Raw genomic sequence first — 17625 nt, 5'->3', positions numbered from 1 at the left:
CACTGTGTGTACAGCAGGGGCCCCTAGTGCCTCTGGGGCCCCTAGTGCCTCTGGGGCCCCTAGTGCTGGACCTCACCTCTCAGCCTCTGGGGCCCCTAGTGCTCCACCCCTAAGCCTCTGGGGCCCCTAGTGCCCGACCCCTAAGCCTCTGGGGCCCTCAGCCTCTGGGGTCCCTAGTGCTGGACCCTCAGCCTCTGGGGCTCTCAGCCTCTGGGGTCCCTAGTGCTGGACCCCCCTCAGCCTCTGGGGCCCCCTCAACCCCTCAGCCTCTGGGGCCCCCTCAGCCTCTGGGGCCCCTAGTGCTCCACCCCTAAGCCTCTGGGGCCCCTAGTGCTCCACCCCTAAGCCTCTGGGGCCCCTAGTGCCCGACCCCTAAGCCTCTGGGGCCCCTAGTGCTGGACCCTCAGCCTCTGGGGCTTTCAGCCTCTGGGGCCCTAAGCCTCTGGGGCCCCTAGTACTGGACCCTCAGCCTCTGGGGCTCTCAGCCTCTGGGGCCCTAAGCCTCTGGGGCCCCTAGTGCTGGACCCTCAGCCTCTGGGGCTCTCAGCCTCTGGACCCCTCAGCCTCTGGGGCCCCTAGTGCTGGACCCCTCAGCCTCTGGGGCCCCTAGTGCCCGACCCCTAAGCCTCTGGGGCCCCTAGTGCTGGACCCCTCAGCCTCTGGGGCCCCTAGTGCTGGACCCCTCAGCCTCTGGGGCCCCTAGTGCTGGACCCCTCAGCCTCTGGGGCTCTCAGCCTCTGGGGCACCTAGTGCTTGACCCCTCAGCCTCTGGGGCCCTCAGCCTCTGGGGCCCCTAGTGCTGGACCCCTCAGCCTCTGGGGCCCATTCATTCATCAGTCGGTCGGATGGTTCTTCAGGGTGGGGTGACGTGTGATTGGTTGACCGTAATCCCAGTGGTCTGACCTGTATATTAGTATTTGGTGCACATGTCAACAAACTGTCATTTGGATTGGGATAGAGAGCCTTGGATACACAGAACGGAGAATCCTCTCAAAGCGCTCCTTGCTCTCTGCCTCCCCGCTCGTATGTCGTGTTGTCACGCAGCACGTGTTGTTTGGTCATTCTAGGGTTTATTCAGACATGCGGTGTAAAAGGACGCACACTTTACTGATTTCCATATTCAAACTCAGACGTGTTTTCATGAAAGGGGCGTCTGACGTTGTTCCAGGTGTCTCCCCCCCCCCCACCCCTTATTTGGATACGGTTTGTCTTCCATCAAAAACATCCCTACAGATGGACATATACTGGATAGAGTATAGATACTAGATATACTAGATATAGTATAGATACTATGTATACTAGATATAGTATAGATACTAGATACTCACTGTCCACCTGGCCTCGCTGAACCTGGTCACTGCTGACCCAGGCTCACATCAACATACCATCCATTGGCCCTGTTCAACATGTGGAAGTCCACATGTTCAACATGGTAGTCAAAAGTGGAAGTCAAAAGTAAAAAAGCGCTGCCAAATATCCCCACGCTACAAACTAAATACAGGAAGCGGTGAGTTTCTTGAGTTTGACTTTCTGGGTTCCTGGCCTCGGGGTCCCCTCTAGAACCCAGGCCCCACTGGAACATGCAGTTGGGCGTGTTACTCAACGTTTCGAGCAGCAGATCATGCGTCTCAGATAACACTCTCTGCTCTGCCTGGATAGAAGTCAAATCGTATGCAAACACGAGCAGTCTATGGACGCAACCCATACCCCCTGTGTGTGTGTGTGTGTGTGTGTGTGTGTGTGTGTGTGTGTGTGTGTGTGTGTGTGTGTCTTCATGACAATGGCCCACCGTTGACTAATTGTTTTTGACACACCCTGATGTTTTGGACCATCAGATGGGAATCTGCTGGTCAAATTGAATTCAAATTGAATCACTGATAGATTTCCATTGTGGATCTGTGTTAGAAAACTGCTGTCATCTATTCTATATGTAAGGGATAATGTATAGAAAATAAGTATAGAAAATCAGCCCCTTCAGGGCGAAGCAAGACGAAGCAAGTCCGGTTCGCCCTGTCGGGGCTTATTTCCCGATAATGACCGGCGACGTTCTATACATTATCCCGCTTATTGATTGATTGATTGATTTGATTTATTTGAAAGGGACCATGTGCAATTAAAAACATAAATGTAAACATTTGATGCATTGCACCAGAGTTAGCCTTAGGCTAATTTGCATCTGCAGTCCCCGTTACTTGCCAAAAAGAAAAAATAACTTCACACGGTGTGTCGTCTTACAATTACCATTCGTAGTGTTGATCAGCAGAGAAATAGTCCGCCAAAGACGTTGACGTCGCTTAGCAACCGAATCCGCTGACGTTGATAAGTTACCGGACTACTTGCGGAGTGATACGAAAGACGTGAAAAAAATCCACTTTCCTTGACAGCGGTCATTATATGCTTAGCAACGGTCATTATTGAAAATTAATTCACCACCGGAAGTTGGAAAGGCCCATGCAAGTTGAACGGAGCGTTCCACAGCATTGAGAAGAGCCGTGTAATATAATATAATAAAAAATATAATAAAAGTGACCAGACGTCGAAATAGGTTTTCCTTTTTTTGGTTATTCCAGGACATATTCTTTGGATCATCTCTCCCCCAAATGGCTTCTATTTCTATTTCTATTGTTGTGTCTTATCCCCTAAGATAGGGCCCATGTCGGGCTTTTATTCAGGGCAGTAATTGACTCCTCTAGAGGGAATCTCTCTCGCTGCCCTCCCCCTCCCTCTATCTCCCTCTCTTAGCGCTCTTATATTTCCCCTCGTTTGTCGGTGGCAATCGATTGCAAGAGGATATGAGCGGCTTCACATGTGTTGGCCCAACCTCCTTTGTTACATAATGCAGGGCTTAGAAGGCTGTTGTCTTTCATTGTCCCTCTCTTCATATGAACACACACACACACACACACACACACACACTGTGGAGCCCTCACACCCCCCCACCACTCAGTGTCTTTATGCGTCTCTGCTTTATTAATATTGAAGTGAGTTCATAAGGAAATGAGTTAGTAGGCCTATGACAACCTTCTGATGGATCCACTGTATGTGGGCTAGTGAAGGAGTTAATGTGTGTGTGTTATATTGATTATATTGTGTTTGAGGTCACATTAGTGTAGGAGGTAATGTGTGTGTATTACATTGTGTTTGAGGTCACATTAGTGTAGGAGTTAATGTGTGTGTATTACATTGTGTTTGAGGTCACATTAGTGTAGGAGGTAATGTGTGTGTATTACATTGTGTTTGAGGTCATTTCACGTGACAGAAGGTGTAACATGGACGTCTAATGTGTGACCACACTGGATCTTACTAAACCACGGCGTGGCATGGGGATGCTTTGGTTTACTGTGTGTTTATCGGTGGAACCGTTGGAGGAGGGTAGAGATGCGATCACTGAACTGAAATGCTCTGTTTTCAATAAGAACAAAGAGTCTGTAACCTGAGGAAAAAGAGCATGATTAAAGTGACGGTAAAGTAGCATACATCCATGTCCATGTCACTGAAATGATGTGTTTAAAAGCTAAACCACCCCTCTTTCGCTCTCTCTCTCTCTCTCTCTCTCTCTCTCTCTCTCTCGCTCTCTCTCTATTCCATAGAAATACGCTCTGTTTATTGTTCAGCAGACACAATGGTAGGGGTATTTTCTGGTCCACATGGTATTTTTTGGCCTTAATTTATTACATAAAGTGTTTTGTCATGCTAAGCTATGGAAAATCCCTAAAATCCCCCCAAAATATTGAACCACAAATCCAGGCTCCCCTCTGTCACCCCTGTTCCACTCCAAGGTGTATCAGATCTGTCGACCATCAGAATTACAATCAGGCATTTGTCAGCGAGCTCAAATAGACTGAGGGGAAACTCAACCCTACCTACAGAACATCTCATGACAGCGGTCAATGATTGAAACCTTTGTTTCCTTTCATGATCTCTTTCTGTCTCCATTGCATCCCTGGGTTTATTTGATCTGTTATACGATTCCCTGGGAGAACGCAACCTTTCCTTTTCAGGGCGTCTGCCCTGAAGCCGTCTCCTTCAGGCTGCGGGCCCCGTTGGGCTCCGTTGTCACGACAACGCTTCTCACCTCACAGCTTTCCTCTCATCCCTGGAGAGGATGCACGTGGATGTTGTGGACAGGTATCTAGCTATGCTGGTTGACTGGCTGGCTCTCCCTACTGTATGATGACATTATAGAGCTGAACGTCTTGACGGTCGTCATCATCAGTCCAGACCTCTTGGCAGAGCAGAAGGAGAGTCATCATTGTAGGGTACTCGTTTGGGGCCAGTGGTTCAAATGTCGTGCTCAAAATGTGGCTAAGAGAAAATCCTATTTTGGAATTCAGTCTAGGAACTTTTGAATAGCTTTCAAATATTAATAATAGTAATATTAACACAGTAGAATAACCTCTGTACAGCCTTCATAATGGTATATGAGTACAGTCTAGGAACCTCTGTATAGCTTTCATATTACTAAACTAGTAAATTTGGCTGACATTGACTTGTGTTAAAATATCAGACGTCACATTATCACATGGTCACAATACAGGCCAGTACAAGCCAGTATAGGCCAGTACAGGCCACGGTCGTTGGAACTGGGGGGGTGGCACACACTGGGCCTTTAAGCAGGATCAACCAAACTTTTTTCATAACTGTAATAATATGCCAACACAACCACGATACTACGATCTCACAATTAAAGCCCCTCCTTTGGCTAAATTAAGTGTTGTATTTATAGCAAAAAGGATTACCAACCAGTTATTTATAGTGCGATATAAAGATTGATAATGAGAGTGGAATTGTTCTTGACATTGCGAATAAACTTTTGTGAGATCATAAAAGTTACAACGTAGAGCAAGAGCTTGTTGATTTGTAGGTGAAATGCGGTACAATGTTTTTTCTTCTACCCATCCGATAAAAGTTGTGTCTAATACATCACGTTCATCTGGCTAGTAAAGATATTTCTAACAAACCTTGCTGAATCCACAGATGTGCACACTCACACAAAACCTTTATGCATTTGTCATGGTGCATGTTATGCGGAGCGACAATATCCAAATTATTATAATTAGTTAATCATGCAGTTTGAGCATTCCCAAGTCTGTGTCTCCACACCTCTTTTTTGAAAATGGGCCTGATTGGGCCTACACTCAGTTTCTCCACTCAAATTGCACACTTCAAAGAAGACCAAAGTGTGCTCAATATCACTGATGTAAAAAGTTTGAAGCAGAGTACATGTGACATGTTTTATATGAGAGAACTTTTAGGGCCATGGGTTTGGAGATGGGAGATGGGATTATTTGCCTGCTGAGCTTGTCTAAGCGAATGCTCTGTCATTAATCATCCGCCTGGCTGGCTGGGCATGTAGCTGTCCCCCAGATGAGCACCACAAGTGAAGGCACAACTCTGTCAGAGAATGTCAAACACATGTATATCACATAACGCTCAAGTAGCGGCACACTGAACCTATAAGCACCCACAGATAGCAACGAGATACACTTGCTCTCAGTCCGGCTGGCCCATCTCATGATACCGTCCCATATTGAAATGTCTAATACATATATAATAAATTTCTACAGGTAAACTTACACTGGATATAGTGTGTGGTATAGCATGCAAAAATAGCTAACCCTAAAATAAGTATATTGACATACAAGTCATCATATTTACAAGCACACATTCCCACAGAAAATATTAGACTTGGATTAGTTTCAAAACACATCCATCAAACAACCTTCAAAAAGTGATTCCATGAGTGAATGTTTGGATGAAGACCGACTGTCAGTCGCCCGAGGAGCGTCGCGGCAGAGTCTGCACATGTGTTCACGCACTAATTGAGATGCGGTCCTCATGACTGCATGCTGGCCTGCTTGTCTCCCCCTTCCTCCCTCGGCCCAGCGTGATGCTAATATCTCCTGGCATGACTAGCAGGCTCTGTCAGTTAGAGAGCAGCCCAGCCGTGCAGAATGTCCCACGTCCATGAGTCTTATTTGGTCTGGTATGCTCAGACAGACATGGACACATCCTGCAGCAGCTGCTCCGCCACGGCCAAGAGGTGAAGAGAGAAGAGTTGTTAGCGTGTCCAGCACCACAGTTAAAGAGAGGAGGTGCCAGCATGTCCAGCACCACAGTTAAAGATAGGAGGTGCCAGCATGTCCAGCAGCACCACAGTAAAAGATAGGAGGTGCCAGCATGTCCAGCACCACAGTTAAGGATAGGAGGTGCCAGCATGTCCAGCACCACAGTTAAAGAGAGGAGGTGCCAGCATGTCCAGCACCACAGTTAAAGAGAGGAGGTGCCAGCATGTCCAGCACCACAGTTAAAGAGAGGAGGTGCCAGCATGTCCAGCACCACAGTTAAAGATAGGAGGTGTAAGCATGTCCAGCACCACAGTTAAAGAGAGGAGGTGCCATCATGTCCAGCACCACAGTTAAAGAGAGGAGGTGCCAGCATGTCCAGCACCACAGTTAAAGAGAGGAGGTGCCAGCATGTCCAGCACCACAGTTAAAGAGAGGAGGTGCCAGCATGTCCAGCACCACAGTTAAAGAGAGGAGGTGCCAGCATGTCCAGCACCACAGTTAAAGAGAGGAGGTGCCAGCATGTCCAGCACCACAGTTAAAGAGAGGAGGTGCCAGCATGTCCAGCACCACAGTTAAAGATAGGAGGTGTAAGCATGTCCAGCACCACAGTTAAAGAGAGGAGGTGCCATCATGTCCAGCAGCACCACAGTTAAAGATAGGAGGTGTAAGCATGTCCAGCACCACAGTTAAAGATAGGAGGTGTAAGCATGTCCAGCACCACAGTTAAAGAGAGGAGGTGTAAGCATGTCCACACCACAGTTAAAGATAGGAGGTGTAAGCATTTCCAGCACCACAGTTAAAGAGAGGAGGTGCCATCATGTCCAGCAGCACCACAGTTAAAGATAGGAGGTGTAAGCATGTCCAGCACCACAGTTAAAGATAGGAGGTGTAAGCATTTCCAGCACCACAGTTAAAGAGAGGAGGTGTAAGCATGTCCAGCACCACAGTTAATTCACTCAATTAGTTTTTTTTAGACTACTTTATTTTTATTTGCCTGTTTTCATATCAATCATGTCCTCAGACACAATTTTGCCCTCAGTTAAAACAGGATCCTAGAGCTCGCTGTGATGTCATCGCTGACATTACTGCTAATGTCAGGATGTGGGGGCGATGTCCCAGGAGGAGAGCATGCTGGTGTTTTCCTATGGAGCCTGTTTACGGTGCTTAAGACCAATCAGTAATCCAATCAGTGTTGAATGTGCGCGTGGGGAATATTAAGGGCAACACCATTACTTAAATGAATTATATCGCGTCCCTAATGACATTAAGGTCGGTCTTAAACAACACGGACACATGAAATCGTGACGCGAAAAGCATGTAAGCTCGAAGATGGTTGCATGACGTGCAATGTGATGAGGACATGTTCCACAGTAGTAATGCAGAGAAAGTGAGCACATACGCAAAATGAATGTATATCTGCAAATCTGATTTGTGTGTGTGTGTGTGTGTGTGTGTGTGCCAGGCTCCTTGCTTGTTTATCAGATCATTGGCTGCAGTCATTCCACATTAGCCCGGAATTGAACAATTACTGTGGCCATTGGTTTTCCACATCTGTTATTATCATCCCTCTCTGCGTTGAGCCAGGGGTTGCCTCCACGGTAGATCTCAATTCAATGAATAATTTCATATTCACTAGAAGGGTGTGCATTCAGAGCTCTTACTCATCTGAACCCAAACGATAAACCCTTCAGAGGCTGGAACCGCCCAGTCCTCCTGAATCACGACATTGGGTTCTGGAGGGAGGGGGGCCTTGTTTTATATCATAGCGTCAAGCCCGGGACTATTTACTGTTCAACTCCTATCCCCCTGGAGGCCAGGACTCCATTACCCCTCGTGATATTTATCATTTCATAAAGCCTCTCTCTATGACAGCTTTTTTATTTTATGACATACCACCGTGCCACCCAGCCAATCTGCTCCCAATGAAGAGCGCCTGGAGGCCTGGAGGAGAGAGTGGGCCCCAGGGCCTCAGGCTGGAGGCCTGGAGGAGAGGGTGGGCCGCAGGGCCTCAGGCTGGAGGCCTGGAGGAGAGAGTGGGCCTCAGGCTGGAGGCCTGGAGGAGAGAGTGGGCCTCAACCTGGAGGCCTGGAGGAGAGAGTGGGCCGTGGGGCCTCAGGCTGGAGGCCTGGAGGAGAGGGTGGGCCTCAGTGCACTGGGCTCGAGCTGAGAGACACATTTCAGACATTGGTCACAGATTGTCAACGACGTTTCCCTCGTCCCGAGTGATCAGGGTCAGAGTGCCCTGACTCTGGTACAATACCCTCCCCCTCGCTGCCTCGGTGTGTACCCTAATAAAAAACAACGCAAACCTTTCAAGGCATGGTGCTGGCAAAGGTGAAGGGGTGAGAGATTGAGTTGAATTTTTTACAACAAAATAAAACGAAATGTGGGTGGGAAAAATAATATGAAATGAATCCTGCATGTGAAAGGTGAATGCATTGACTTTATTCTTTCTTTAAAGATAAGAGAGCGAATGTCCAGCCAATGTTTTGGACGATTGGGCTTTGAGTTTTCAAAGGGCTAGAACCCTTTTGCGGAAGTTAATTGATTGCTATCACAAATGATGACAGCCCTTTGACCGATGTGACGTCTTACAGTAAAAACTAAACAGGAAACGTCTGATGTGTTTTACAGTTTAAAGTATGGCCAGGGTTGATTTGTACAACGTGCTCATGGGCTGGTCTGTCTCTCCCTCTTCTGTCTGTCTGTCTATCTGTCTGTCTGTCGTTTGTGTCTGTCTGTCTGTCTCCGTGTGGTTTGTGTCTGTCTGTCTCACCCTCTTCTGTCTGTCTGTCTCTGTGTTGTTTGTGTCTGTCTGCCTCTGTGTCATTTGTGTCTGTCTGCCTCTGTGTCGTTTGTGTCTGTCTGTCTCCATGTCATGTCTGTCTGTCTGTCTGTCTGGGCTCTCTCTCTCTCTCTCTCTCTCTCTCTCTCTCTCTGCCGCCGCCGTCCCCTGACGCCGCTGGTGGAACCAAAGCATTCCACGGACGAGATCGTGTCTTCTGCGGAGTGTTCCAGCGACGACGAGGACCTGGAGGAGTGTGAGACCGGCCATGCAGGTGGGCTAGGTTAGTTTGCTTGTTTTGTTTTTTCCTTTCCTTCATGCTCCGCCCCATCCGTCCTCAAAGCATCGCACCCCCATGGCTAGACAAAGTGTAACTTCAGAATAGAAGCCTGTCCAGATCGCTGTGGTCCTTTTTTGAGGATAAACGCCAGCCGGGACGATTCTCAAATGGCCCGAAATTTTAGAGGATATAAAATAAAAAACTGACAAATGGCAGCGTTGAATATGGTAACCAAAGACTAAAGACCACCACAAGATGTCACGGGGCTTCTTCCGGTTCCAGATCTTTTATGCAATGTTTTTGAACCTTTTAATGAAGTATATATTTAAAAACCATGGCTTTACATGGTGAAACCGTCAACGGGATAAATCTTTAAATTAAAGATAATTTGCAAAAAATAGCTACAGAAGAGCATCACACAAAGAGACAAGAGCGTCCACTAAGGCCTTGCTATTGAAAGATGAATTCATAAATTCAGCAAAACTGACAGTTTTTCATGAGTTTTTATGCAACTTTTACTCCACTAGGGAACCGGAATCCCTTATTCTGTGAAAGAATGTATGTTACACTTGGGTGGTCTTTCCATGCAGTAGAACAATGACAACCAGCACCAATGAGCTACACTTGCCCATGGGTTTTTCGAAGTGGTTAACATGGTCACTAACACATACTAATTTAGCCCCGTATGGAGCTAAAATGAAGACATAAATAATTTCCAGAGTACAAAATTAGTATTGAGATGAGCCATGTTTTCTGCATTGATGCTTCAGAATGTATCACCAGTGTTTGAGTCAAATGCCGCTGCTAGCAGTGCACTTTGACTGCATCTTGACCTGATACATTGTGACATTACATTTATTTAAGTTTTTAAGATTTGCTCTATACAAGTAAAATCTGAATTACGATATCTTGAGTAGATTAAGTTGTTTTTTTGTGTTTTCCATATTTAGACCTTTGTTTTGGCGATACATGAAATTGAGAAGTATCATCGGATTTCTGTGTACAATTTTGTTTCAGTTTATTCCGATTTTTGGTTTTGTTTTTCTTCTGTCTTTTTCTTAAACAATAACAATCTAAAATAGGGCATTATAATGTAGAGGCAAAACAAATCATATTTATTTGGTTTTATTTTTGCTCGTTTTTGAGGGAATTTGGTACGGGTCCTTATCTTAAGAGCAATCTGTCTCCATCATGTCTCTGCAGCAAATGACAATTCAACATCTTAGTTTAAGCTATGTTTCCCAGTTTAAGCTAAGACATTAATTTCAGTCCACAATAAGATGTTCATTAAGCAAGTTTATAGCAATACACCTTTTTTATATTACTAGCATGATTCAATGATGATTTCATGATTTCTGATTATTTACACACACTTACAGTGTTAACAAAAAAACATAATTGGGTTTGAAAAATGTAGGCAAATATGAAAGTGTCAAATTGAAAGAGTTTCAGTGATTCGGTCAGAATTCAGAGAGACATGATGCGAGTGTTGCTCTTCAGTTGGGTATTGGGTTACATAATATTACCCTTCCCCGAAAGGTCAATGCCAATTTCTCCCAAAATATATGTGACAGATAGCGGTGAAAATGGGCTGAATTATCTTCCCTGTAGACTAACACTCATGGGAACGTTTGAAGACAGACACAGACAGGGCCCCAGTCACCCTTCATGTGTTTACACAGAAACCCACCCCATCCTAACCCTGACATCATTCCACGTGGACAGGCACATGCTTTGTGACTTGATGCGTCTTTTGTTTGTTCCACTGCGCACCGATACTATTTCTCCATTTTTCCTTTCTTTTGGAGCATGAGTGAAGTGAGGATTCTGGTGTGTTTCGTTACAGTCTGGTGCGCCGCTTCACTATTTCTGTTTGTTGTCAAACCATCATTCTCATTTGTCAGCCAATTATTATCCAGAGAAAACGTTGACGTTCTTGTCTGGCCTCATGTCATCATGTGACGCATGAAATTTCTAAAGATGAAAACAATGTTTTCCTTCGTGGCTGAAACATTATGATCAAGCTTTTATTAACAAAAACATTCAACGTTTTTTTATTTCTACCAAGCAGAACAGAAAATGGCAACATCATCTTTTACGCCATAAACTTTTGAGGATACGTATAGATTTGACATAAGAAGTTAGTGTGTAACATAGATGCACCCTCACTCTTCCTTAGGCCATTGAAATGCCCCCCCCCACCCAAACCCAAAGCTCCAAAACGGCGCTCTGCATTGGGACGAATCAGAGCTTAGGGAGCATGTCTGCTGAACCAGATGCACACTCCCCTTCACTCAGTGGGTTCCAGGGTATGGGTCATGTCCCCACACCAAAGGGGTGGTTAGTTGGTTCTCTTTAAGTAACCCAAATTGCAGATTAACGAAAAAAAATATTATTGCGACAAATGAGAGATGTCTTGCCATTTTTTGGATTTGCTCCGTCAGGGGCATGCGATAGCAGAACGTTCCTGACCCAGTGTTGTGCAGCATGTGTTCTGGTTGGCTTCACCTGGTGGGGCCGCAGCTCTGTCCCTCATCTGGGCCTCACCAGCTGCCTCTGTGTTTGAGTCCCTCTCTCCCCCCTCTCCCCCCTCTCCCCTACCCTCCTGTCACTCTCTAAATGGTGTCTGTCTGTTTTTTCTTGAATAAGTTGTGTCATGTGATTATCTTTCTATGTGCACCCCCCCCCACCCGCTCCCCCACCCATCTGCACCCCCTAGCAATTACATATGATGGCCATTCAAATGACACTGATCAACTTAGTATCACACCAGTCTGCATGATATAACCAACTGATCACTTTGGAAATGACTGGAAAGATATTTGGAAAATATTATTACAATAAAGTATCGAAAGAATGGCGTGTTACCGTTCAGATTCTAACAAGCTGCTTTAGCACGTTGAGCACACCCTAGTGGGTGTTAATAATCACAGTTGTAACAGTTGGATATTATCAACAGACTATGTGGACAATGTGGCAGGTAACCTAACATAGATATCAGATGTAATTCATTGTCTGTCTGTTTGCAGGAAAGCAGTCAGTACATTTAAACATACCATGAAATGATTATTCCTAGTTAGGTACATAAACCCTTATGTACAAAATGTATATTCAAGTTGTCTTAAATTGAAGAAATCTGCATTCAACAAAAAGCGAGTGACAGATGAAGTTCTTGAATCTTGCATCTATTCTAATTACTATGATTTCCCAGCTCTTTTGCATTCAGCTCATTAAAAACTGCATTCGTCAGACAAATGCATTTAGGGTATGTGTACTTCCAACGATTTAGATGTCAGAGTATCTTCAAATCTTCAGTTTATCAGTCAAATACATACATGCCAAGAATTTGATAGGTGGAAGATGGTGTAACCCAAACATTTCTTTCACTTTATCCTAAGACACATGCCATCATATGCAATTATTGTCTCCAAATATTTACTTGAATCTACATTTAATCTGCAAATGAAAGGTGGTGGGTGACATTACGAAAGACGATGTATTGGAGAATGTGTCAGAATCCTGACTGGCTAAAGCTTCATTCATATTGCTGTAGCACTACTGAGCACCATCAGGATCATTCCAATGGGACACTGCAATACTGCACCAACATGGTGCTGCAATAGAGATTGAATCAAATAAAGAATAAAGTAAAAGTACAAAAATGCATGTAGAACTGCATTAACGTAAAATTGTGCACATGTATTACTGCTACAAAGCTAATCTAGAAACAAAAAGATCCCGGCTATTTTGGATGGCCTCTAACTACTAATATATACTTTCATTATACATCTTATATCCATGACAGGGAAGAGGATACTATTAAGAACTAATCAAAGGTTTTCATGTTGGCTAGGAATCTGAAAAATCATAATAAAATGTTGACTTAAGACCTTTGTGATTTGCTTGAAAGGGTTAGGATCTCCTCACATACTTTCAGACAAAGCAGAAATATCCATTTAAATGATTCATTAAAGAGGACACAGCCAATATGAAGGAAGCAGCAGCCAACGTCTCCTGGAACACTCTCTGTGACCACAGAACCGGCTGAGCCCCGTGCGACCATCCTGACCTTGGGAAATAAGTTTCAGTCTCTCGCTGGAAATGAATCTGGCCCCGCTAAGGTTGAAACCAACTTTCAAAAAGTAGACCGACCAATCAGCGGGAGGCTGATGGAGTGTTGAGCAAAAGCGTTGCTTAGCTTTCTTTAACCTGATAGGCCCCGCTGGCAGTGATTGATCCATCCACTTTTTAAAATTGTAAAGATAGTCTGGCAGACTGAGCGATGGCAGACTGACACTGAAACGTCTCCCAGATCAGAATGGTCCGGTGAGGCCTGAGAAGGCCTGTACATCATCTCTCCTCTTCTGTTTCCAGATTGTTTCAGGGTTTTTTTCCATTGTTTACGTTGATCCCACTTCTATTAATTCAACTTGATATATCGTTTCTACTACCCCCCCTTCCCCCCCTCCCCCCCCCTCACACACTCATCCATTGGCCCTAGATTGCTGTGTCGTCTTTTTATTTTTGTACTTTCCCTAAATGCAACTTACTTTAAGCATGCACCAACATCTTCCAGTACAAACCAAAATATCAATAAAGGGATAATACAAGAAATCAAATGAGGCCACTCTCAGCCTGTCTCTCGCTCTCTCTCTCTCGCTCTCTCTCTCTCTCTCTCGCTCTCTCTCGCTCTCGCTCTCTCTCTCTCTCTCTCTCTCTCTCTCTCTCTCTCTCTCTCCATACACCCAGACTGCACGGCCGTCTCATGTTTAATAACTAACATTAGTGGATATATTTGTCATCACTCCAGAGAGGGTCAGTCCTCTCCGACTGTGTCTGTTTTCTATCGTGTGCATCTGGTTGCAGTGTGTTTTTTTTTAAATTACTTTGTTTATTTCATCTTCTACATTTTCTACATTCTATTTTTTTAAATTTTTAGTTAATAAGTAGTTATAATCTGTCCAATGTTCTACCGATATCAACAGTCAGTCTATTATTAATGGCATTTGTGTTCTGATTCTGATATTTATTTGTGGTTTATTGAGTATGTTTGGTTTGCTTAAAAGAAAGTTTGATTTTTTCTTTGTAAATGATCACTTGTGAATATTTGAACTATAGTTTGAACATTATTTATTCGTATGTGGATTTGGCGCTACCTCTGCTGGTTGCGTGCTCAGGTTGTACTGGTGATATATTATTCATCTGACTCAATCCTTTCTACTCATTGTTTCAATCTTCTCTTTTCCTTTATGCTCACCTAAGCCCACACATTAGCTAAGAAGAAGTTCCAGATCCACATATGTGAAGGGCTATTCTGAGCTATTTCGCTATACCTGAGCTAAACTTTATACAACCAATCTTACCAAAAATGGATTACCTTGACACAAAAATATGAAATATTTTTTAAATTAAAAACCCGAAATATATATTGCATGGCTGAGAAGTTGCAGTTTAGGGTTTGTCAGACTTGTGAGTCTCAAGAGTTCTCCTGTTTTGTTCCTTTTCTTTCTGTATAAATGGGCATGTATATGCTCATTGTTTGTACTGTATCCCCATCCTTCCTTACAGCCACAAGCTCTAATGCCGCCCAACCGCTTCGTACTGCCTTTACATGGACATGGCAACTGACTCACACTATCACCATCATCGCCCTCATTTCCTACTTAGCGTGGTCATAGGCCCCTCCCCCCCTCCCCAAGTCTCCCCTCCTCGTCTCTAGAGATAATAAATATCTATATATATATATATACGGTCATTCATCCATTCTAAATGAAGAACAAACAATTTAAGCAAAAATCCTAACAATGAATAGAATGGAGATATTTATGGAGAAGTCTATCGAAAAACGAAAAAACTTGTAGATGTACAGTTTTTTTGTAAGAGCAGAAATTATTTATGTCAAGGAAAAAAACAAAACAGAATTATGGTGAAGTTTATTTTTTATGTTACGTGGTGTGGATGTATTTGTTGTTGCCTCCCTGTATCATCATGTTTAAAGATAGATTCAACACAAACCTCGATGTTTAACAGCAGTGAACAATTACAAAAGAACATATTTACACAACTTTCCTTTTGTAAACCCTTTTCCTCATGCCAAACATACGGGCAATCTGACGATGTAAGTTGAGAATTAAAAACTATTTTATTATGTTGTTGTGTGTCTTTAAGGTGCAGTTTTTAAAGTTTTCCCCACTGAAAAAGTCCAAATGCAAATGTACATTGTACCATTGCATCGGTTGATTGGGTCTGAAGACTAATCAGTAACAACATCTCCAAATAACACCAAACAGATAAATGAGCCAATCACAGTGAGCGTTGCTGTTGTCCTTAAAAACTGCATCTCTCAGTTTTATGTTAATGATTTTTGGATGTTTGGCTTTCGTAGAACTGTTGCCAATAGATCTGTGTTTGTGTTTGTGTTAGTATTATGTTAGTATCGATGCAATTGTTTTGTTTTCTTTATAATTTATCTTTTTAGTTTAGGTTATGCCTTATACAAATAGTATTCATAGATATTTCCTCATTTGTCCCAGTAACCCCATTATACATAGACAACAACTATAGACTATCATTGGTTACTAGGCCTTCATTGAGAAACTGAAATATCTCTCCTTGCCCTGTAGAACCCACGTCTGTTGTGTTACACGTCGGGTTTGTAAGGATGATTTTAGCGTAGATGCATTCTAGATGCATTCCAACTATGGAGCTATCACCCTACTAATCTGAACATTGTACATGTAATCATTTAGGCAACATTTTCAGAATATTTGAGGTGAACGAACATTTACACGACTCCACCAAAGTAGAGAAACAAGTGATAGTCAAAGAGTATTACAGTAACACACATACAGTAACCGAGTATCACAGTAACACACATACAGTAACAGAGTATCACAGTAACACAGCTCTCCGGTGTGTGACCCTTCTCCTCGGTGTGTGTGTGTGTGTGTGTGTGTGTGTGTGTGTGTGTGTGCTGCGTGGCATGCCGCTCTGCATGCACCTGTATGATGCTTCAGTGTGATGATGCATTGCGGTCCTTCCTCTCTAACATGTCTGTCTCATCTCTGACCCTAGGAGGTGAATTAGTGATGGCCGTACATGTTGAGGAGCCCTTAGCGAGACCCCTAGACCCCTCCTCCACCACCCCCCCCACACCCTGCCCCCCCCCCCCACCCCCCCCCCCCCAACCCCCTCCTCACCGTTATTGAGAGCACCAAAGAGTCCCGTCTGAGGCCAGCGGCGGGGCGACCAGGCTTGTCGGACCGAGGCAGCGATGATTGTGATGATGATGATGATGATGATGATGCTGGCTTGGTGATTTCGGGGTTTGGCTCTGGGGCAGCGTTCAACCCGCGTTCACCCCCCCCTGCTGCTGATCATGATGATGATGATGAAGATTCTCACACCACCTTCTCCTTGGTAACAGATAAGACCTTTTCCTCACCGGCCTTTGAAGGTGGCTACAAAACTCTCCCGCCCGAGTGGGACGCGCAGACTGTTAGAGCTAACCTCAAGCCCCCCCGCCCCGGCGGCGCTGGCCCCGCCCCCACCACCGCCGCCGCCGCCACGCCGCTGCCGCCAGCCCCCGACCAGAGCCGCACCACCACCACCACCACCGCCACCGCCGCCTCCTCCTCCTCCACCGCCTCCTCCTCCTCCTCCTCCACCCTCCGCGCCGCCGCCGCCGCCGCCGGCCCCGAGCGGCCCGCAGGCAAAATGAATCACCGACCGCTTAAGCCCCGGCCCCCAGTGTCGCCCCCGCCGCCCTCTGAGCGAGACGCCGCCAGGGGCCCACTAATAACCTCCCCCGTGTTCCATAATGTACCCACAGCACTCCCCACCGATCCTGGCGTGAGGCGCGTCCCGGGGCCCGCGGAGGTGGTCCGCGAGGCCAGCAGCACCACCGGGATGGTCGTCGGGATAGTGGCGGCCGCCGCCCTGTGCATCCTCATCCTCCTGTACGCCATGTACAAGTACAGGAACAGGGACGAGGGCTCCTACCAGGTGGACGAGAGCCGCAACTACATCACCAACTCGGCCGTGCAGAGCAACGGCGCCCTGAAGGACAAGCAGCCGGGCTCCAAGGGCAGCAGCAAGAAGCAGCAGCAGAACAAGGATAAGGAGTACTACGTGTGAGTGTGTGTGAGGCACTAGGGCAGGCACGCCGAGAACCGGAGAGAGAGAGCGAGAGCGAGCGAGAGAGAGAGAGAGAACGAGAGAGAGAGAGAGAGAGAGAGCGTGCGAACCGGCTCTCGTGCAGAACGAGAGCGAGAGAGTGAGAGAGAGAGAGAGAGAGAGAGAAAGAGAGAGATTGATTGAGAGAGATTAGGAGGGATGATGAGAACATTTAACTCTCGGCGTTCCTGTTTCAGGGAGCTGTTGACACATGACGATGGTATGATACGGACCTTGGATCTCTGCCCAGAGGACACCTGCTGACATGTACTGTAATATAAAGCACACTTACTATTGTAAGCATACAGAAAAACGGC

At 45.5% G+C, this 17625-nt stretch overlaps 1 protein-coding gene across 1 annotated transcript in view; it reads left to right on the top strand.

Annotated features, from left to right (window-relative positions):
- Nucleotides 1-17269, top strand: part of nrxn3a (neurexin 3a) — a gene marked incomplete at both ends in the record, with an annotated part of 103329 nt that extends 86060 nt beyond the window's left edge. The window contains 3 exon segments of the mRNA XM_084482148.1: nucleotides 9046-9136; nucleotides 16208-16289; nucleotides 16291-17269. Coding sequence (XP_084338274.1) covers nucleotides 9046-9136; nucleotides 16208-16289; nucleotides 16291-17269 — 1152 coding nt within the window.
- Nucleotides 17270-17625: the final 356 nt, after the last annotated feature.

Source organism: Micromesistius poutassou (assembly GCF_964030765.1).
Source record: "Micromesistius poutassou genome assembly, chromosome: 17".
NCBI lineage: Eukaryota > Metazoa > Chordata > Actinopteri > Gadiformes > Gadidae > Micromesistius > Micromesistius poutassou.
This window is presented reverse-complemented; position numbering and strand designations above follow the sequence as displayed.